The sequence below is a fragment of the Gadus morhua genome, chromosome 3 (genome assembly GCF_902167405.1).
Source record: "Gadus morhua chromosome 3, gadMor3.0, whole genome shotgun sequence".
NCBI classification, from domain to species: domain Eukaryota; kingdom Metazoa; phylum Chordata; class Actinopteri; order Gadiformes; family Gadidae; genus Gadus; species Gadus morhua.
The window spans coordinates 24,084,538-24,108,425 of NC_044050.1; the positions used below are offsets into that span (position 1 = coordinate 24,084,538).

At 43.4% G+C, this 23,888-nt stretch overlaps 1 protein-coding gene across 8 annotated transcripts in view; it reads right to left on the bottom strand.

The window, feature by feature from the left end:
* sorcs1 (sortilin-related VPS10 domain containing receptor 1) overlaps positions 1–18,817 on the bottom strand; it is a 111,561-nt gene extending 92,744 nt beyond the window's left edge. For 5 of the 8 annotated variants that reach the window (XR_003976234.1, XR_003976233.1, XM_030352505.1 and 2 more), the window contains exon 1: positions 17,890–18,816. Coding sequence is in view for 6 of the 8 variants with exons in the window: in XM_030352505.1 (XP_030208365.1) it covers positions 17,890–18,615 (726 nt within the window). In the remaining 2 variants the exon portion in view is untranslated. Of the gene's footprint in view, positions 1–17,889 lie in introns of all 8 variants that reach the window. The other 3 variants (XM_030352503.1, XM_030352504.1, XM_030352506.1) reach the window with 1 other exon arrangement.
* Positions 18,818–23,888: the final 5,071 nt, after the last annotated feature.

The window sequence follows — 23,888 nt, forward strand, 5'->3', positions numbered from 1 at the left end:
CGAGGTAACCGTGGTCATTAGCGCTGACAAATGAAAGGCCAGAGGATCCCCGGTAATCCGTCTGGCCACCGTGTTGGGGTTCTGCTTCTTACGGAGCCACCCAGGATTCTCTCGTGTCATACTTCACATTGAGATCATTTATCGTGGCATTAATCCAATAGCAATGGCCCTACAAATTGCTATATTCAATTATTTGGAAATCATAAGTGGAAAACCACTGCTACAAGGGGTGTAAACAAATTAACTCGGAAGCATTTAGAACACTATGTGATGACTTTGTAAATATCACCTACAATTAGATGAGCATTTAAAATGCGGAATTAAACTCATTGTTCATTTATTATGATAGTGTGCCTCTTAATCACAGGCATCTTATGTGTCTGCCGTTTCCCTCTGGCTTTCTAGGAGTTTACGGGCAAGTGAGTAGGAGGTGCCATCCCCCTTAATTACTTATTAGTCTCCAAGAGCTGTAATTAGGATAAAGTTTCAATTGAATTGATTTAAGAAGAGATTTTTAACCACCTTGGCCAATACTTGTGGTTTGTCACTGAATACCTCACATTCACCTCCTCCTAGTGAACCTGGACACCAGCGACCAGCTCGCCGTGAGTGGTGAGAGACCTCCTTATGTCATCAGACGAGCTACTGCTTCGCCCTGAACTACTGCCACTGTGCCAACATAGTGACTTTACTAATGGACGCGATACCTCAATTACTAACACCCTAAACAAACTGGATCTCCTATGTTTTACCCAGCGTAACAGGACAGCACACACATCAGATATACAGTATTAGTCCATATTTTCGGGGAGAATGTTTAGTATTTGAGTTTGAGGTTCAGTTGGCTAATAATGTTTTCTACATAGTGTGGGCACTCACATGTTTATGGTGCAGGAGGAGTCCAGAGTTACTTTTTTTATTTATTCTACAATGTGATCGCCTATGTGATGGGTGTTCACAGTATTCCCAATTAATTATCATGTTAAAGTGAAGAAATCGTTGCGGAAATCATACTCAAAATGATACGTGTCACATTTTGAAGTAACTTTAGAGAGCAGACCAGCGCCAGGGACGGAGTCATCTGTGAATCCATCACAGTCAGTCGGACGGCCAGGAAGACTGGATCTCATCCTGTTAAAGCCTTAATTGCGTCTGCTTTTATATTAATATGATTTTGAGATGTTGAAATTGATGAGCCTATTCAACCGATAAATGGACGCTGACGCCAGTGCAAACTACTCCTTCCAGGTGTCAATTTCATTTGATTTAAAAACTAATAACTGAGAGACTCCAGAATATAAATGACCATACTGCACAACTCCCAGTTGGATTCAAGTGCCAAGATGTTTAGAATTAATTGTAGATATATTTATTAAATTACACTTTAATGTGGGTTTGGGAGGCAAATTTGTGATGAGGATTATTTGAAGGCTATTTTTATATTACATTTATATTCCAATAGTGCCGGAAAAATAGTTTGAATTAACTATTCTTGGGACAGATTTAGCGTGCATGAATAATAAGATGTGATTTTGGAAAGGAAAAGCAGTGTTTTTAGGTATATTAGGATGACCGTTTATCAGCATGGGTAATTGTTTCTCAATACTGGTCCCTCTCTGCCTAACTTTTTTCCAAAGGAAAGTTTAAATTCACACTCCCTAAAATATGCTAAATATATAGTAAACATTGACAGGCAATAATTTAAAGTAATTATGTCACCAGAAATGTTATATTTATTTCAGGTAAGCTTGGCACATCTGTAATTACAGGGAATAGTAACCCCATGTGTATGCAAGTTTACAGGATATTGTAGGCCTAGCTAAAAGCATGAAAATACTTACTAAATAATAGCATTGCACGTGAGAATGTTACGGACCTCACTGCGATGGAAAGGGTAATTATGGAGGTAAGTGTGACAGACACTCCATTGATATGTGAACTCATGCTGCCTTTGCTTCAGAAAGCCAACCCTTATTCAACACAAGCTGTGTGTATGGGCCCTTTGTTGAAACAGAGCAAAGAGGGCAATGCAAAGTCAAACTAGTTCAACATGAAAGATTAGAGGGTCACAGAGTCAAAAGTTTTGCAAGAAATAAGAAGCGCATATGAAATATTAAAGTATCACAGGAACATATTCAAGAACTTGAATATAATTCAAGACACAAACACATCCCATAAAAGTTAATGAGTGACATTAAGGCATGATGAGGGTTTTGCTCTACACATATTAGTGTTGTAGTTCATGGTTCAATAGTTTATATAACTCAGCTCAGTAGTGTACAATAAATACCTGACAGAGTGTAATTTATATTCATTTTATTGATCTTTTCTAGAGTGGCTTGGATTCCCACTGTATCGTTTGGCACTACAAACAGTAATAAGGTACACTGCTAAGCCGTTGCAATCAATAGTGAAATAAGTCCTGGCGACATTGAACAGTGGCAAATCATACATGTTAGTTCACAAATAAAGACTCATTCTCGACCAGATCAGTAGACTAGTCCAGTCTATGCAGTCATGTGCATGTGTTGGATTTAAATTAAACATAAAATAGGATTATGAGTAATCTTGTGCTGTAAGATTGTAATCTTATAATGCATTGGTGTTGCCCCTCTTTGACCTAACATCGATATGTGGATTTAAGAGCTAAAATCAGGGAGTAAAATCTCTAGTAAACGGAACACTCGCACAAACACTCTGTGTGAAAGGTTTTAAGCAATGCTCTCTCTCTCTCTCTCTCTCTCTCTGTCAATATCAGCAATATCCCTTTGTTGGGAAAACAAAGCACAGGGTAAATATATGAAGAAAAGACACTAATATACAATACAATATAAACACAATGGCAATGGTGTAAATTGCTATCAACCTGAAAGCAGCTCAAAGAAAAGAATGTGATTATAAAACATTGAATGAAGGGCCAAGCCTTACAAGGAAAACCCTGGAACTGATAGAAGGACTCGTCACCCATACGTCCTTATTGCCCCGCTCTCTGCATCAGGCATCACACACACAACCGCTGTTCACTTTGAAGTCAGTGTTGTCAAGGCAAATGCCGCTCGGTCAACACTGCAAGGCTGCTTCTTACATACGAGATTTTATTCACTTTTTGGAGACCTAGACATAAAACGACCCATCTTCGTACGGAACTCTGGATACTGAATATCATACGTTGATATCTGTGTGTTGTTTTTTAGGAACTTGATTTGACAGGACATGAATTGAAGCATGATATACTATGCTTTACTTTTAACATAATGGTTAAGGGTTTGTTTATAATGGCATGGCAACCAGCATCCTTGCCTTCATATAGTTCTTGTTCACATTATTCTCACCAGTGTAGGTGGAGTGGAGCTTCAAACATGTAGCATAGAGAACCATTCTGGCTAAAAAGGAACACACACAATCTCGAACTCGCCTCCCAGTCTCGTACAGTTTTATAAATGTCACTTTATGGAACTATATTTATGAGACCTCCATTTTATAATGACTATTATCGAGTGGCATAATATTTATTATGCAGTGTTTGGGTTTGAGTTCAAACCAAGGGCGGATGGAGTTGTCTGTTTCCAAACTTCCCGACTGCCCTGGGCAGTTTGGAGGCAGAAGCCATCCAGACTAAACCAATAGATTAAATGGATTGGCTATCTGGTGCAAGAAGGTATGGGCACTTTAATTTAAGAAATTGCTGATCAGTTAAGTTTCTGAAAGGATGTAGTATAAAAGGCACAAGTGATGGAATTTTGCAGCAGAACAGGGTTGCCAACAAAGGCCAAATATTTGAGGAAAAAAGGTTTCCAGCAAAGAAAATCAATCAAATTCTTTGGGGGCTTTTTTGTAATAGCAGGCAAACCATGCCTTTTTTTCTGTCTACTCTGGAGTTCAACACAAACGATGGCCTTTAAATGTGTCGTAAGCAATGTCCGAAACATGGACATGATCCGGAATGACACCTTTCCTTCTCTCCTGGCAGCTTGCTTTGCTTCAGCCATTTTTTTTATCCGCTTGCAGTGTTTGGTTGTGTAAGCCATGCCGGGCAGGGCTGTAATCGGTGGCTTCGCCTGTTTCACCATCCTCGGTCAACACTGAAACCCTGCTGCCTGCCCGTTAAGGTGCAGGGAGGACCGCCTCTTTGTACAGTTCTCTCTCCTGATTGGACGAAGTGGGAAGAGGGTATCAGAAAATGTGTTCTCTATTTACTGCAGAGCAGAGGAACTGGGAGGCCCATGTGACCGACCAGAAACGCGATCATTGATGGCTGTCGGACTATTGAGCTGTTGATCACCTTTTGTTACACATAAATATTGCTTACAGTGCCTTTAATAAAAAAATATGGAGCCGACATTGCAGCTAAGTAAGGCTGAATGTCAGAAAAGATATAAACCGTTTTTGTTAAAGATCTGATGTGTAGCACTAATCACTGTTAATGACGCTTACATTTCAAATTCTCATGACTGTAAATAGAACTACTCAATTCTCCTTTCGATGAATGCGAATATAGCTCCTCAACGAAGAGCCCAGTGAAAGAAGAAAATAGACCATGTTCGAGGCGCCTCTTAAAATCAAGGTAATACCCGTTTCCTCTTTGGCTGTAATTATAAACCCTGAGGGGTGACTCAGCATGGACTCTGTTTTCATTTGAATCCATCCTTTGATTTATTTGACTAATTTATGATTTTACCACGGATCAATTTGTCAGCGACAGCGGCTGGCGGATCAAACGCGATTCAAGGATTGCTAGAGGTTCGAAAAATTGCGAGTCCTTGAACCGAAAAAGGTGTTCAGTAATAAGGGGGGGGGGGCTCCATTTGAACTCAGAAGTAGGCTGTCGAAGCCCCTAGGCAATCAGAGGTACTGGGGAATCTCATTAGGGACTACATCATGACTTTCTACACGGACCTCCTGTCTTAACCTCCTCCTCCCCTCTCATGCTCTTCCTCCTCCTTCTCCTTCCGGAACCCTGACGACTGCATCTTTTCAGGATGTCTTTCTCTTCGGCTAGGCGGCGGCCTTGGCGTGAATCACAGAGCTGCCCACGCTTTGTGTCGCAGAGCAGGGGGGGAAACAGAGGCTTTTGATACGCTGCTGCCCTGCAAATGTTCTGCCTAAAAAAAGTGTTCAAATCGAAGTGAAAGAGCTGAAATCAGCGTTAAGCACACAGTTCCAACTAGTGAAACGGATGGGGAAAAGAAATGCTAGTTGATTTCGGATTGCTGGCTGGGTTGTGATAGTAATACGTTTTTTGGTATACTCTTGGATATGAACTTTAGCACCTCGTATACTCTACCTAAAGAATAAAACGGTCCATTGAAAATTTGGTATTCATTAATGATCTTAGTATTGAATTATTCTACGACCAAAGTGAGTAGGACTATGGGTAGACTGAGATTGTTAACTACAATTGTGAAGACGATCTGTGCTGATTGTGTTTGACATTTGGAAGGTTGGTAGGGTCATTAAAAGCTCATATTTTAATACTGCTGCTCTTAGGTCAATTGGAGTTCATGTTCCATAACAGTTTATTGTCTGTGCGTATCAACTGGATTTTTCTGCTTGTAATCTCAGATTCAGCAGAATCGCAGAACTTCGGGGCGGAGAGACGCCAGAGAGTGGATGAAGCTTTGATTTTGAGTTCAATGAGTGTGGCTCTAAAGTGAGAAGTCTACAAAGTGATGATTTGAAATCTTCAGTGTCCGGATGATGTGCGGAGCGCTGGCCAAGATTGTGCTCACAATAAGACAATTAAACGATTGGTTGAAAACAAATATCAAGCGAATGAAGTGATTTGATCCAGATCTGAGGTCGTCTGTCAGACTTCAGATTATTAATTTAATGTTTGACGCCGTTTTTTGAAACCATGTGCTTAAACACAAATTCTTTGCCACACAATGTACTCAATAATTGAGCACACCTGTGCCAGAAGTTTTCTGTTTTGGCAGTTGAAAAAAGTTGCTGTTTTCCCTCGGAAGGAGGCCAGTTTGTGTATTCCAATATATGAGGGACCGAAAACACAGATGTCATTTTCATCAGGGTGCTTCTGTTTCTATGCCTCCCATGTCTAACCTAATTCAGTCAAACTCCGACAGCAGAGTGAGATGGAAAGGGAATCTATGAAGGGAGAGAGAGAGTGAGAGACTGAGAGCACAGAGTACCAGAGCTCCAAACAAACACTCTCACACCGATGCTCTGGCAATTGTGCCGCCATGTTCAGTTAGGGTAAGGGGCTCTGCTTCAAGGAGGTCTCTTTCCAGGGGTATAAAATGCCGTACAAAGCTCCTACTTCACATTTTGCCTTTAACCATATCGATACATATATTTTCCTGTAGGTAAACAACATGCCAGTGGATAGGTCGCTAGATGATTGTAGTAGTCAACGCAGTTAAACTGACACAATTTAGTGTCAATTCTTGATTTAGAAATCCAAGATATTCAACAAATGTTTGCCACGCACACAACCTACGTTCCCTAGCGGATAACAGGATGGTAACATGTCCACCCCTCCTAGCACCAATAAAAGTAACCCTGCTTAGAGACAGACGGCGCTGGAAAGAGATGCTCACCACAGTTGGTTCGGTGAATGACCTTGACTTTGGGCATTGTAGAGCTTCGTGTCGAGCGATTGGCCAGTTCACCTCCTTGAGCACTGGCAATCAATGGGGTACTGGCGCACACCCATTTGTATACCGTCACTTGGGGCAGAAAATGTGCATACATTCATAAACCAGTATGTTCATTTTGCTAAAGCTTGTTTTCTTCTTTGCGCTGGTTTGAATCTTTCATGAGCGAAGAGTGGGGTGAAAAAGGGGATGTGTGTTCACGCAGCCGCATGGAGGAAAGAGCCATCTGTCTGGGGGTGAGCTACCTGACTCGAGGCCCCCCACACCGGAGCCATAGGCGCGTGCTGAAGCTGGCGGGGCCCCACCGTGGCAGTTGGCCAAATATGGAGGGCTACCAACTCTGGGATACTGGACCAAACCACGACGCTGCATGGGGGTCTTCTAACCGATGGGATACCAATTGGATGGAAGGAATTTCGAACTGCAACCGGCTGGTGTCCGATGAGGTACAGGTCTTGTAATGAGGTAGTGGATTATCAGTCCGCTCAAGTATGCATTTGTTTTTCCAAAACTTGATTGAACTCATGTACACCACGTAACGATACATTTGACTGCCAACGGATACAAGTGAAAGCTAAAAGCTAATCATCATGATTGGCTAAAACATGTGAGAAATGGTTGGGACATGGCTCAATGCCAAAACACATTATATGATAAAATAAAGACACAGTGAACTCCCTTCTCGTCCATTAGACCCTATATATATACGCATAAAACACAAATTCCACTCATCCGCGACGATAACCGGGCTGTCCACCACCACCGTCAGGCCCCTCGTTCCGCACCCCTCCAAACACAGCCCCATGCTCCAAAGGCCCACAGTATATAACGGGTAATCAACGGAGGCCTCACCAACCCACACTATAGACTCTGTACAAAGACTCCCCCTAGTCTCTCAAGAGGGTCTGGGGACTGATCTCGAGTCCTCTTCCCTTGGATCCCTGTGTGTTTCTCGCTTTGCAGCAACAGGGGGAAGAGAAAGAGAAGTATAAAGGGCATTACGCACAGAGACAGAGCTCAATTGGGCATGACCACTGCACGTTTTCATCTAGTCCAGGCATATTTCTTTTCACTTCATCTCACTTCGGGAAAGGACTTATAGCGTGATATAGTCCCCCCCCCCCCCCCCCCCCCCCCCCCCCGTCTACCGGGCACTGTCTGTCCCCTGGAGTGTTTACACGGCAGAGTGGATGAATTAATTCCCGGTGTCCAATAGAAAATAGCCAAAATACTAATGAGGTGGCGGCTGATGTAGTCAAGAAAGACACTTACCCAATCTATCATCGCAAACCATCTGCACCTCCCCCACAACCCTACTCAACTACTTTACATATAAATTACCACGCCAAAAACAACCGTTCATACAATCTTTAGTCTACGTCCATTTGATATGCAGCTACCTTTACCTTGTGTAAATCATCCCTGACAAAATGAAGGGGGAAATGACAGTAAATCCCCCACATTGGCCACTCCCCTGTGAGCCTGCCAGCCACCGCCAGCAGGCGTCCAACAGCAATCTGGTCAAAGAATTGGAAATCAGCTTCCACAAGCAGAGAGACGGACAATGCAGGAAGGATATCTAGAACTTAAGATGCAGGTTTGTTTTCAAAAAGAAATACCTTCAACAAAAGAGGCATCATCAGATACTTCATTTACTTCGTGTTTTTTATTACATTTGCTAATATTATGTACATATGGATGATCATAAACTAACATCCAGTGAAAGGCTAAAAGCAAATATCTTCTTTTTTAGTCTGGGATTTTGTTTTTAATGTATATTTTAAAAAGTATACATAGTCTGGCATTCCACAAATCCCAGACTAAACTTTTGTGACATAAAATTTTGAGTTTGTTCAGGGTCAACAGATTTTGGCATGTGTGAAGATATTTGATTGATTTACCTCACCGGGCGCTACTGCACTGCAGACATCAAAATAAAGCACTTACTCTGAAGATTTGTAGGAGTCCTCAGGCCAGGACGAAAATTAAAAGAAATTAAAAAAGAGATTAACCAAGATAGTGATAGCAAGATTGTTAATGAATCCCGTTAGGCTTCTGCAGTTATCTATTAAATGTTGCCTCTACCTGCATTCAGCGGCAAGTCGTTAAAAAAATAAAATAAAAATAGCAATCTTTTAATTTTATAAACGCTGTAATGTCCGAAATATATCAAAGCCACGTCAGTCATCGTGTTGCAAGCTATGATGTGTTCCTCAGAGGGGTGGTCGAAACCGATGGGGAAACTATTGACTTCCTGTGAGTATAAATCCATTGTGAGCGCTTTCGACAGTGTTTCGGAAGTCTGATGAGGGCTGATGGCTGAACGCGGGCTCCAGCCACTATAGAACTGAGTACTCCATGGGGGGGGGGCGGGGTGGGCCGGTCGGTGATCAAAGCCTAGACAAAGGAATGGTAATGATAACGCAGACAACTGATGGGGTTGAGGAAAATGTGTTCAGACGCAAGCAGATGTGCCACTCTACCGCCAGATGCCTTCATTTGTGACCAAACTGACGTGGAAAGAAACACTTATGAAGCCTTCCTATATGCAGGACAGAATTCTCCATTGGTCTGTGTTGCCTCGTTGGCTAAATTCTGCGGACAGAAATGTAAAAAAAAATGGGAGAAATGGCCTTCTATCGTGAACAGTAAACATTAAAACTATATTTATCGAGGTCATTGAACTGCGTTGTCTGCATAATTTGTTTCAAGTTGATGAGTGTAGAGGAGCATGATGCATTTCATGTAGAACTTTGACCACCTGCTGTTTGCTTTCAAACGCGTCGACACCCCTACAATCTCCTCTATTGCAGGTGTTTGATGTTGCTTTCCAGGAAGCTTTTTTCTTCAGCAAATCCCCATTAAATATTAATATGCCTCCCTTCAATCTCTAAATAAAGTTGTGCGGAGCTTACGCGTATCCTTAAACTGCCAGCTAAAGAAAATTAAGCCCTGGAAGAAACAGGAGAGCTGATGGAGCATTACTTCTTCACGCCAATAATCACTCCCGGGGGGCGGGAATTGAAATGAAACCACTTCTGTCAGTCTCTACTTTCTTCTCTCCTCCTCGTCATTTCCACCCCATTCCCATGACATGCTGCCACACTTATATTTTTCATATATATATATATATATATATATATAAATATACATGGAGATTCATTCATTTTTGTAACTTTTGGCAGGAGGGAAAGGTAATATAGTGCTTAGCAGTGCCAGGGGATCATGGATGCTGCCTCTGATCCAAATGACTGCATTAGCTCTGTTGGTGTGTGCGGCCTGTATATACATATATATATATATATATATATAGCTCCTGTTCTGCTCTTACCTACAGCCCGATGCTGCAGTGCTCAGCACCTACGGAAGGCGTCGATTGATCGTTAGCGTCCAGTGGTCCTGCAAGGGCTGTTGTACGTCCGCTTTAATCAATGGGCTATATTTAAAGACAACGTCTTTGAAACAAGACGAATGGCTTCTTCTTACCACTATTTATCTGATTGCTTTGCTATCATTTTGGTTATAATTCTGACATCGATTAATTGTGTTGTTTTCAAATCTGTTTGATACATTTTCTAGATCGGAGCAACACTTTTACAACTTAGAAATGCACCACTAAGATTAATGAGTAATTACTGTTCACCTCAGTAGTATACAAATGTAATTAAATGATGCCTATGTTTAATTAATGTTGTTTTCTTACTAAATAAATTAAAATAGTCCTCCAGCTAATGCTCCTTCACATATATTACTATTTATAATATACAGAATTTTTTGTTGTTGTTAATTCATTGGATTCAATGTTATTTTGCAGTACTAGGAAATCATCAGATAAGCACGCACACAGGGAGACGTACAAACACAGCAAAGCGCACATCACACGTATGCTATCATGCTGTCAGCGCTGTAACCTTTAGCAGCCTGCGAAGCCGTATGAAAGGCTCGGAAATACTGGGTTTCAAAAACACTGCGGTCAAACATCTAGCCGTCTAAACCATGCTGCTCGCAGGATTATAGACACTGATTCCGACTGGATCCAATAGCCGACCTCGGGATGTTACTTTCATTATACAGTTCGGAACGGAAAACTGGAGAAAGGACAAAGAAGGCGATGTGTAAACAAAGACACAAGTTCAAATAAGCCAGCAAAACAGCTAAGTGCTTGAGCATTATCTATAAATGACATGACCATTTTCGAGAAAGTGGCCTCACTGATTTCAATACAAGTTTGGAAAGAAAGCAAGCAACAATGACAACGAAAACAATAACAAATGGTATCTTTTAACCGATCGCCAGATACGCCAGTAGAAAGAGTCGCAGTGTCTGTTTTTATTTACCTCGTAAGGGTCTTTCGAGGGGCCATTTCTACCACTCTCTCTTGCTCTCTCTCTGTTGACAACTTCTCTCAGACTTGGTCAATGAGCATGTCCAGCCAACCAGTTTGCTCGCGTAGCCTACCCCTCTGTCGTACGGTTCTCTGTGGAAAACCATTTTTACTGTTCACACTCTGCCTTATTCATGGGGTTAGAGATTACCTGGGATTCAATTTTGTGCCGCAGAAAGATGTCCCCGCACAATTCTCCTGCAGATCAGTAGATGAGATGAGACCAACGGTCTCTTCTAAAAAGAAGACCCCGAACTGTCTGCGGGTGACAGCACCCACTGCAGAAGACCAGCCGGGCGGTGTTGCTACGTGGGTGACAGGAGCCAGCCGAGGCAGTAGATCCAGCCGTACACATCCCCCCCGGGCGCTGATGTATCTGTTGAGCCCTGAGACGATAGCCACTCTGACTTGCGCCGTGATTCATCTCTTTGCACTTTGGATTCTTTGCAGTATTTATTTTTTTTTTTATCTTGCCAAACGATGGCAACTGGAAAAAGGAAGCCAATGAGGTGAACTCACCTTAGCTAGTTTTAATGTTGTATTTCATTTGACTTTGGGAGGTTATAATTTTTCTAAAGCAGTGGCTCCAAATGCGACTAGATAAATAACATGGAACAGGTTTTGAGAAAAATTACCTTGACATGCACAGCTGCCGATATTTGAATTCTTCACTCAATTTGCAGAAACCATAATCCCCCACAAAAAAATGCAAATCTGAGGTGACCCCATCGCTGACCTGTTGTCCTGCAACCTGTACTGTTGAGGTAGTAAAGATGCTGGTACTAAAGATGCTGCATGGCTTGAGAGAAAGGGAATTAGCACTTCTTATGTGGACTTGCTTTGAGAATCTTTGTTTTATATATTATATTTATGTCAAGATAAGATAACATTCAACTGTGATGTCTGATTTGTTCAGACATTTTTTAGATAGTATATCAAACTACTATGTAGTTGAGAAAAATGTAAGATGGAAGATCAAACGACGCATTTTAAATTCTGGAAGATGAAAATGAATAGGATTCTTTTTGAGTCAGAAGGGCAGGAACACATTTTCAGACTTTGCATGAAAGTAAAAAAGTCCAATCTCATCTTGTCTGCTTCTCTATTGGTGAACCTGGGTGTGATGGACATATCCAGGTATGAGAAGGCAATTCATATCTATTGATATTCAGTATGCAATGTCAGTTAATGTGTAACAGTTTTTGCCCTACAGAAACGGAATATCATACATTGCAGTAAAATCGATTTCATCTTCTTCTATTGTTGCTTTTAGAGGGGAAAGCTTACATCAGAAAGTAACAAGAACAATTCAACAATATGCATTTTGCCTGAAACTATCAGATGTTGGTCATGCTGGGCACAGTGGGTCAGTCTTTGTCCTGCGCAACCATCATCTCAATAGCCCTCATACACATTACTGTGTCCATCAATCTATCTGTGGGGAGGTTTACCCCGCAAACAGCACAGGAAAGAATACAATGGGAGGGACATTACAGCCTCTACAATACAAACAATATCTTCATCCAGAAATTATTTTCTTTTCAGTCTAGAAAGGGAATAGGCTACTTGGTTTAACACAAATATTGTGTGATACTTAAAGTTATACTTACGCGTGTTTACAGCAGCCATATAACATGATTGCTCCATGAAAAACCAACATGAACACATTCACTGGATGAAACTGAACTATGTACTCTCGCTCTATAGATTCCTCTATGGAAGTGTTACACACAATCCAGTCTACAAATTGACTTCTGAATTGCCAGTGTTTATTTGGCAAGGCAGAGTACAGGCTACATAGTGTCATACAAAATGTGAATAAAATAACACGCTGAGTGATACAGTACTATGGAGTGTGAGTGACAAGATGTCCATGATCACTCTCGGTACAGAGCCCGGATATCTGAATTCACTTCAGCATATGCCGAGCCTTAATTGCCTGTTGGATTTGAGGTTGTAAACAGGTTGTAAAGCTGTTACATTGTAGACTCAAGACTCACTAAATGAGTGCCTTTTATAGATTCTCCGTACACCCCGACATGTGCAGGGTTTGGAAGCAGAAGTGCTTAAAAAAACACTCAATAAAATAAATAAAAACAAACACAAACTTGACTATAGTTTTGGAAATAGATGCAGCATTGCCATAGCGACAGGAACACATGAACATGCGCCCGACCCAAAATAGATATTTTTTCTCAACAACTAGAAAGCTACCGCGAGACTGTCAGCTGAGACAGCTAGTGTGAGACACTTTTCTCACAATGCATCCAAGTCTTCCTGCGAGCATCTCTTCGTTAACCGGTGCCTATGCTTGTTTCTGTTCCCATCATGTTGAATACTTGTTGTTCTTATACATTTCAAAATATTCGCCCCTGTCGAAGTGGGTTAAAGTGTGCCGTTTCTTTTTCGTTTTCCTGGGACTATACAACAGGGCAGACATATGTAGAAAAAATATAACGCGTCTGCGATTATCACAGGGAGGACTGTACCCCAGGGCTCTTTCTGTTCAGTATCCTCTGAACAGGGGCTAGGTAGACTACACTCAGTGTGTTGATGTTATCTCACCATCTAACATCATGCAGCAACACAAAAAAAAACATGACTGCAGCCGTTGGCTAGAACTGGTAACATTCCAGTGATATAAGACAGTCCTTCTGGGCGGAAAGAACACACTCTATGTTCACTGCAGTAGTAAACAGGTCAGGCTGATTGACAAGATGTCAGTGTGTAGTTAAGGCTGAGTGACAGGTCAGGGTACTTAGTGCATGAGTCTGACATTTCAATAATGTAATTTGCTCGTTCTTGTACATATAGGAAATATGTCATGGATCCCCTGGTGACATTTCTTTTTTTCTTCCAGAAACTTTTACCTCTGCATTCTGAAGTGGGACCAGCATAACCACATATTGTTGAAAAGCAGCGTGTATGCAGCCTTTCCCTCTGAAGGGAGCAAGGAATGGAGCAGAGATTGGCTCGTTATTGTGGTTTCGGGGCAGAACGAAAACCGAAGCATCCAATCAGGATTATTGGAGACTGTTTTACACATTCATCTTATTTACCGGTTCAACATGTTGCCAAGCACTGCGTTCCTGGCATTTGGGCGAATCCCTCAGCCTAATGGCAGTGCACACAGCCGTTCACAGGAACGCCTGGCCCCTCTCAACACATCATATCGGTGTATTCTTAAACAGGCAGTTGCAGAGTAGCAGCTCATGGAGTGGCTGTGAATGGTATGTATAAATGTTTGGAATGCAATCAGAATAAAACAACCGGGCTTAAGATTGATAATTGCCATTTGGCAGCAGATTTCCCAATCCTGCTGAAAGAATAGCTGGGGGCATGAGGCGTGCAAACCTGAGCGTTTCGACCGTACCTCGGCCACACTGTGGAGCCTTGGCCCTTGCGGCGACTGCCCCCCCCTCCCCCCCCTCTCTTAATTCCACTCTGCTTGTTTCTCTTTCAATTCATTTTCCCCCATTTTTTTGCATTATCAACTTAACATGCGGCAGCGGGTCAATCAGGGTTTCGGCAAATTCACTTTGCTGCCAAGTCTGACGCTCAATTATGTCCCGCTGGAATAGTAGTAATAATCACCGTTTTCAACATCCGAACCAAACTACATATGTATGCAGGCGTTGAACTCACGATGACCCTACCACCCATGTGTGTGTGTTTGTGTGTTTGTTTGTGACTGTGTGTATGTGTGTGTGTCTGTGTCTGCTAGTGTGTGTACCTGTGTCTGTGTGTGTGTGTGTGTGTGTGTATGTGTGTGGTTGGGGGGGGGGGGGGGGGGGGGGGGGGGGTCTTTAGCACAAATCTCCAGAGCCATTATGATAAGGCCAAATCCAATCCAGCATATGTGCATTGAGGCAGATGGGATCATTAAGATAGAGGATATGTAAACACCCCAGAGGTTAAAAATACAAAACAAATCTCTCTCTCTCTCTCTATCTCTCACTGTTTCTCTCTGTCTCGCTCTTCCCCGTCACGGTTCAGCTCCGTTGCATGCCGTCTGTATTTACCCAGACGCTCCGACGGTAAAGAGAGCGAGGAACGTCTACATCTGCTCAGAGTGACGACTCTACATATTTAATGCTGATACGATACGCCCGCGTACGCAAGCTGTTTTGTTTATCGACTGAAATAATATACTTCTCCAGAGTTATTCCGGCAGCGTCTATTCATATCACAAAAGCAAGGAATATCAACGACAAACGCCAGCTTTTCGGGGGCAAGGCGCGAGTGAAGAAAAAAAGACGAGAAATAACACCCACAAACGTCTTTTTTGTGGGAAAAACATCCATGAGAAAACAGCCCTTCCTCTCTTTCATGTGAGGTAATATTATTAGCCACAGTGCTAATTCCCAAACCCATATGAATGAACAAGAGGGGATACTAAAACTAGGACCTCATTGAGGTTCAAAAGGAGAAGCAGGGAAAAGCCGTCATTACGCTGCAGATAGCGTTAAGTGGCGTGGAGTGGAGGGGAAAGTGTTCAGTCAAAGCGTAATGAGAATCAAACCATTAAAGCAGAACCTTAAGCCAAGCAGCGCGGCACAGCACAGGACGTGCTGCCCATTACAGCAGTGTACGGCCATATGGAGGCGGCGGCCATTATACAGGTTCATCAACTAGAAATATACACCACATATTTTTTACTTTTATAAAGATATATGTATGGATACATATAAATATATATATATTCTTTCCAATATATATTTCGTATTTTATATAGATAGGTTAAATTTAATTATGCATCATTTTGTATTATGATACTTCATACATGTACAAGAACGACAAAATGGACGTTATCGAAGTGGCCGACTCATAAAAACAAACGCACTCGCTCAGAGTCCATGTTATCCAGTACACCTGCTTCTATTCAAGTATTCAACCTGAAGTGGCGGGGAGGTCAATACAGCCAGAGAGCTTCAGCTGCTGTTGTCGTTGGACCAGTCATTGAACGACCAGTGGTTTTGAACCTCGGCTGATCTCTGAAGATTGGGTTTGAGGCGGCTCATGAACAGCCTTCACTTCAGGGACTCGCCCGCACCGAAGGATTCTGCCAGTTCCCAGACCAGGGTTTGTGAAGAAGCACAACTTAGCAAGCAGCGCTGCCATGGGCGGAAAAAAACAACCCGTGATGATGGAGGACGGGGTTCAAACGGGAAGGCCCGACTCTGAAGGACCTCGCTGTGCGGAACCATGCGCTGACGCACGGCGCCTTTCGATTTGCCAAACGCAAGGCAATCAGAGGACTGTTAATTACACCCACTCCAGCCACACCGTTCGTTCCCCGTCCCGCACCGACGCGTTCAACCGCCCCTTATAGCCACCGGCCAAGGTACGCCCTGGCACAGGGAGGAGCGACGCAGAGAGAGGGGAGGAAATGGGTGGAAGGATGAGAGGTGGAGACTGTGGCGTCAGTGAGCCTCAGCTGCGAGTGGATGGAGTTGTCCGTGTCACGATGCCTTGGGACGCTGCTTGCGACAGCAGGCTTTGGGATCTCGTTCAAAAGCCATTATCGCTATGCAGAGCAGACTACCTTAGCAGTCTGAATATAGCGTCTCCGTAGCAGCAGAAACAAGGAAACCGGTGCCATAATTGAGCAGTGTGCCTGCTTTCCCAAAAGCGCTTGATGTAAGCAGTTCTGGGGCCAGGCTAAACAATTCAGAGCAGATGCATTATGCAGTACGGAATCCCAAATTAATCAGACAAACAGCTGTTTTGTTTGCCTTAGCTGCTGATACCCCATCGATGCATACAATCACCGGAGCCAAAATAGATATCTTTGATGACAGAGGAGGGGAAATGCAGTCGTTTGCTCAAGAAAACCGTGGGGCTTTCACTCAAAGCGCCTTCCTCTGTTCTGTGAGCTCCGTGGGAAATCCATACGGTGCACGCAAAATGTTAAACAACGCACTGACCAGCTAGGGAGAGGACGACATGACTGGCTACTGGTTAACCTCATGAGTGAGGCTGACTTTGATATCTCTCTCTCTCTCTCTCTCTCTCTCTCTCTCTCTCTCTCTCTCTCTCTCTCTCTCTCTCTCTCTCTCTCTCTCTCTCTCATCGATCGACAACAAGGGAGCAGGCCCCCCAAAACACTGAAGCCTTGCTCAGCTTGTTCCTGTACAGACAAGGCAACAGCATGGGGACCTGTAGCAGGCAGCCCAGGACACACACAAGGCCTTGCAGGGGGGAGGAAGATACCGCCAGGCCAGCTTATGTGTCCGACCTCTCCCACAACCCGGCAGAGTTTTGTGGGGAATCCTGCCCTGTGGTCAGAGATCCATCAGGCTGTACGGGGGCTTCACGCGCACACCGTGCGCACACTGACACGTGCGCACACGCACACTGATTTAGCTCGCTTCGCCTGAGAATCTCCTCTGAGCTGTGGGCTCATTCTCTGACTCTTGTCTCCCACTGGATCACCCCTTGGACTCTCTCTCTCGCTATTAGTGAGAGAGTGAAATTAACCCATGAAAGCCGATCCACAACCTAAAGCCCTCAGTATTTCTGTACCCCATCAATGACCTATGACGGTAATTATTTGTTATTAGATATATATATAGCAATCAGCATAGACAATTTTACCTGAGTTTCCATCAAATAATCTGCGAGTATGCAATAACGTAGATATATAATGAATGAAGAGAAGCACTCACAATTATTTGCAAAACAACCAACCTGTGTGTGTGGGGGGGGGGGGGGGGTATTGGATATTGTGTGTTCTTGTGACTATTATTTCTCCATACATGACAAGACCCGCACAACACAGTGAATATTCATGTCATTAAATGTACTGTTTTGTTCAAAGAGCCAATCGATTCGTCCAACAAATGCATTGGACACGCGTAAAGTTAGCAGAATGGCGCATTATTTACTTACGCTGCTATTATGCCCGGACCAGTGCACCATCGCCTGGTTGTGAGACGAATCCCCGGTCAAGGCGAAGGTTGAGCTGGTCACTTTGAGCTCTTCTTGCCTCGAACCAGCGCTTCTCCTGTCCTCTCCGTTCCAGCGCAGTTCAGACCGCGCAACTCTGCGTCCAATTGGCGCAGCCTCCTCCTCCTCCAGCAGGATCTTCGTTTGGTCGTGGTTTGACCGAGGAGATGTCACTTTTTCATCACTCGTTTCAAAACTTGTCTGGTTCCTTTGATTTGTTGAATCGGTACGAGTTGATTTCACCCCGAGGTCCGTCTGTCCCCTATCCATGGTGACACTCGAAACTTTTGCGTTGCGCAGAGTTGTCTCCTCCGTGGACACTGGGCTTTGGACATTCCGCTTCTTCCTCGAGTTAATAAAGTATCCTCTGACCTGACCACCATGTCCAGCCGGCATGGGTGCAGCATTCATCTCCCGCGTATTGGCGCCTGTCGGATCGAATCTTTTCAACCCATTTCCGTGTCCAGAAACTTCGCCCGCGGACCCTGTTGCGAGTTCACTGGTCTGCAGGGCGACGATTAATTTACGTGCGCGCAATGTATTCCCAAACTGACATGATCTGCATGTTATCTCTGGTTTTACGGCTGGCAAAATACACACTATCATCAAAATTGACAAACAACGCACCGCACTCTGCCATTTGGAGCGAAACGTGACCCGGGTCTCCATCGCTGCTGGGGAACTCTGGAAACAGGTCCTTGAACACTTCTCGTCTCGTCTCCTTCCTCCTGCTCCACCCTGAACTTGGCTCGCGATCACACAGTGCAGTACAGCTCCTCGCAACTTGCTGCTGCTCGCTGCCCGAATGCGGTGTGTGGTAAAAAAGTGCGCTGGAGCAAAGTGGTCCAATCTGAAAGAGTTGGTCAAACGAAGCTCCGCGCGCGCACAGGGGAGGAGCTGCTGCTGCTGCTACCGACAACACACACACACACACACACACACACACACACACACACACACACACACACACACACACACACACACATGCAAGCGAACGCACGCAAACACACACGCGCGCACACAAACACACACAGATGCGCACACGCACACACACACGCAAGTGCGCGCACACGCACTCGCGCAAACACACACACACACGCAAGTGCGCGCACACACGCACTCGCGCAAACACACACACACACACACACACACACACAAATACACGGACGCACACACACAAACACACTTTTTTTTTATCAAGACCGGTACAAAGCAGTGTTTGATTATAGTGCATGATTCTTCATTTTTTTATAGTGATTGTATTTTCTTTTAATAACCGGATCGATCTAAAGGCATATTGATCATACAGATGGGCATTCGTGAGCGTTCTGTCCAGTAGAGTTAATCAGCACATTGGGAGATGATGCATCTTCGATTCAGTTTCGATGCGTTATCAAGTCACACTGAAGGGCAAGGTTTTTTTTTTTTAACAGTTGCCTTTTGGTTATTAACACATTAACAATCTAATACTCATTAGTATCATGACGGCTAACAAAAAAACATCAACAGGGGACGTTATTCTGGGCAAAACGGCCAAAAGCCATTGGGATGTGATGAAAGTTCAGCAATGGGTTTCGAGGTTCCTTTAGGCGGGTATTTTGGCGGTCGATTGGTTTGCCAAGCAGTTTTATAGTCACTAACCACTGTTAAATATGGCTATTAATATTAGTATTAATTAAAAATGACAACAAGTAAACAATTACATGATTGAAGAAAGAGGCACTTTACAGTTACCTTATACAGAATGTACCCCGGCTTTGGGCAAAGAGTTAAATTCTTCAAGCTGTCAAGCGAGGGGACCTAAAGATGATAAGTGGGGCCCCTCTTCATGGCACACAACATTAAACAGACATATTGGATTGGATTAATGGTGCTGCAATGGACAGGCCCCGCACGGCTCAGAGACACTTATCAAGTGGTTCACTGGCGTGTGGATGTGTCCTGACGTGTGCTCGTATGTGCCCTGACGTGTGCTCGTATGTGCGTGTGTGTTTGTGTGTATGTATGTGCGTCTGAGCCTGCATGTCACAGACAGACATGTCTGAGAGGGTTTGGTTCGCACCAGAGTGTGTGTGTGTGTGTGTGTGTGTGTGTGTGTGTGTGTGTGTGTGTGTGTGTGTGTGTGTGTGTGTGTGTGTGTGTGTGTGTGTGTAGACCAGTTGCCCCCCCCCCCCCCCCCCCCCCCCATCCCCATCATCTCCCCTTCCCCGTCTGGGCACGCCGTCCATTCAGAGGGAATCAATGTGCTGCCGATAGCAGGGATGGATTTTGGAGCATGTAACAGAATAAGATATTCTGCCCTGCAGTTTGTCTGATTTGTATGTATGCTCCTGGATTATGCTGCATGCACAACAGGGCTAGGAAGAGAGGGTAGGGAATGGGAAATAGGGCGGGCGAGGGAGGGGGGGGGCAATTCTATCGTATGCAAAGGAAGAAGGCAGAGTGACCCCTTGCTGGCTCTATATTCCCTGTGACGAACCAACACACAGACACAGGCACACATCTCCCCCAGTCGAGGTGAGGACAGGATTTTCTCTTTGTCTTTTTCTTATATTGTCAGCAAATGCAGCTATAGCGCCTACTATCTATCTATCTTTTAATCGTTATTGTGTGATGCCGTTGTGTCACCCAACACCTTCCCGCAGCATGTTATGAGAACATTCGTAAAAAGCGGGTCCTTGTGAGAGACCCTTTGAAGGCCATCTGTGAATTGCGGTCCGGTGATTTCTCCCAGGGTTGACATTGACTCAGCGTCTCCGTCCTTGTGTTGTTGTTGTTGTTCTTCTTCTTGTTTTTTAACGGCACTCCTTCAACTTATTCCCGGGGCATCTCCTCAGTTGGCCAAGGCTAATAAAAGCTTCAAGTCATCAACACAACACAGAAGCTAAACTCAAAGGAAAAGGTGCGCTTTTTCGCATTATCTAAACACAGAATAAATGTGTTTGAAACAACGTTTTACGGAGAAGAGCGATGGAACCAAACTGATGTTAAAATGATATGAGGACGAGTAGAAGGACAGAAAGAGTGAGAAGGTGGGTGAAAGAGTATAGAAAGAACACAAGCATAGAAAGGGCCCGGCTCTTTTATATTTAAGGGTGGCGTCTCGGATTGAAAGGGTTTTCTTTCTCTACAAAGGGTTTACGTGCTTTATTAGCATCCATCCACTGCTGAGTCAAAGGATAAATTCAGGAATGGTCCATTCTGCAACCGGCTAAACCGAGTTTTCACTCTTCTTCCAATTGTTCCTGTTTTTGTCATGGGTGTAGTTCCGATGTGAAGTGAATTGCAGAATCAACTCACTGGAAAACAAACAGGCAAAAAGATGAATAGGTGAATGCTGAAGTGTTGCTATCTTGAGATTTTGGCTACTTTATTTTCACTTCATCAATGAGACAAAAAAAAAAAAAGCATAAACCGCGTAAAGTACCTATTTATTAATAAATATTCACCAGCATGTGCTGTGATATGACTGCAATCAAACATCCACTTAAAGGAATATTGTCTGCGATAGACAACACACTGCTAAATATGCACCATTGTCAATTGTATAAATTGTAACTGTGGCCCCCCCGACATGGTGAATGCCACGGTTGAATAATTTCTTTCAGCACACAAAGACTTTATTATTAACTTGGGATCTGTAATTCACACACAAAACCCGTGCATTGTTAGCTCGCTAATCCTTTTCAAATCAGTAGCCTCAGGAAATGGCCCTTTTTTTTCCAACATATATAAACAGTATAAATATATATATATAAAAATAGGCTTAATTTACACTCTTCTGATGGCACCATTCGATTCAAAACATTTGATTACATACTGTGAGCAAAAAACCTGAGGCTGTCTCATTTTTGTTCATCAAGTCATATTCCTCCATAATGATAACTTTGGATGCATTAGTGTCTATCCCCTGCTCGATCCTCCCCCTAACTTTTTCCCAACCGAAAGACAGTTTAGAGGAGTTTGGGTTCTGACCAGACGCTGCATGCAGTAGAGTGGCAGCCCTAGGCAAACTTCAACCACAATGAAAAGACGGTGCATTTCAGGGGGGTTTGCATTGCTAAAATCGTGGAAATGTCGTGGAAGAATGAGTCGAGTCTAATCCATCTCAGGGACAGATGTACGGACGAATGCCTTAAAAGCTTTCCCAACACGGGGTGAAATATTCATATTTGCTGCAGAGGAGCATTACTAGCTTTCTCAGATGTCAGGCAAACCATAGCCATGAATGAGTTTCATTTTTTTTTCGACCACAGCGTCGGGTAGCTTCAAAGCGCTTTGGCTTTCCAGAAGTAAAAAAATCAAAGCCCAGAGTTTCCTAATACCTGGAATCAGTAGAGTAGAAACAAACAATCTGGTTTCTTTACAATTCTCCTTCTGCCGTCGCGGCTCGTCTTCCCTGATTTGTTTACTCCAGTGGTTGTGATCCGGATGACTTATTCATGAGCCGGTGTCAGGCTGCAAAGCACCTTCTGAAGCCGCTTTGCCTTTTATTTCAACAAGATGATCACTCACTTACTCCAGCAGTCGCACCCGTTTCCAAAGACAGCGGCGTGGCTCTGCTGCAAGGGAGGAGGCACGGGATGCGTGGAGATGTACAATTATGTTTTCTGTACAGCCCATAGGCACGTACAATTAAGTGTGAATGAGCTGGTAAACAAAATGTGTTGCCAAATGATAAACACTGTATAGTTATCATTTTGTTGTTGTAATAAGGGGAGGATGGTGATGGAGAGGATGATGATTTTCTCAATGAAATTTGGTGTATTCATCAACCTGCAAGTTTGAAAAAACAAACCGTTTGACAAACGCGATACATACATTGAATATTTAATCTATAAAAAGGTCCTGTTAAATTAGTTTACAGATATTCAAGTTACTCTTACATCCGCTCAGAGAGAACCACCCTGTGAGGTTAATTATCAGTGGGACTCTGCTAATGACGTCCGAAAATTCCACTTTTTCTTCACTGCACTTTCAACTTTGACCCGACAAAAACTTGGGAAATTAGTCATTGTGTGAACTAATTAAACTGGGCTATAATTGCACCACAGTCAGTGGTCTTTTGATTTAGTCTCAGCACATTTAGTAAGCCATCCTTCTCTCCTCTCACCTATTAGAATATGTATCCCGTCGTGAAATGGTTTGAATAATGACAAATAATATGCAGTCAGAAGTTGCCGTGTTCTCATATGCACTCTGATGTTACTGTAAGGATAGTTCAGTTCAATGTTACAAAGTAAGGTTTGTGCTTTCTTCTGCACCATAAATAATAAGATCTCAGATGGTCAGATTGTGGGATAATTGAAACCCCCTACTGTGATAATATCACAGGCATTGACCCATTTACATTTTATCCAGTAAAATCAAAGAATGGTCTGCTGGATTATTATTATATTATTATATACAAGACCGCCTTTATAGCTGACAACACCTTGGTTAGTGCCATTCTGACCTATGGTAAGGCGTGGTTTCGATGCTCTCCTCTGGTATCGTGGTTACGGGGCTAGGTACGACTGGAGAGTGGTAAAGGTTCAACACGTGGTTTGTTCAGGGATACGAGGAAAAGGGACGTTCACTTTGGAGGTGCTTCATGAAGCAACTGTGAGACAAAGGAAAGCCTGTAAGGAAGCCATGGTAAAGAAGTCAGGCCAAAAAAGGTCTGTTTTATCTCACACAGTTTAACGGTCACGGTGTTGTTTGGTCCACTCTATGTGTGAACAGAAACTAGTCAGAACTGGTGTTAGCTTTAATACGGTTTCAGGTCTAATGAGGTAATGCTGTTACCTTGAATACTGTGGAGTCTAATAAGGGAATAGATCACCTATCATAGCAGAGATCATCATCATTATTTAAAATTAATGTGGTTCCACCCCTACTATGAAAGAAGGAGGGAAAGGGAAAGAAAACACCTTTTAATTACATCCTGAGAGATCTACAAA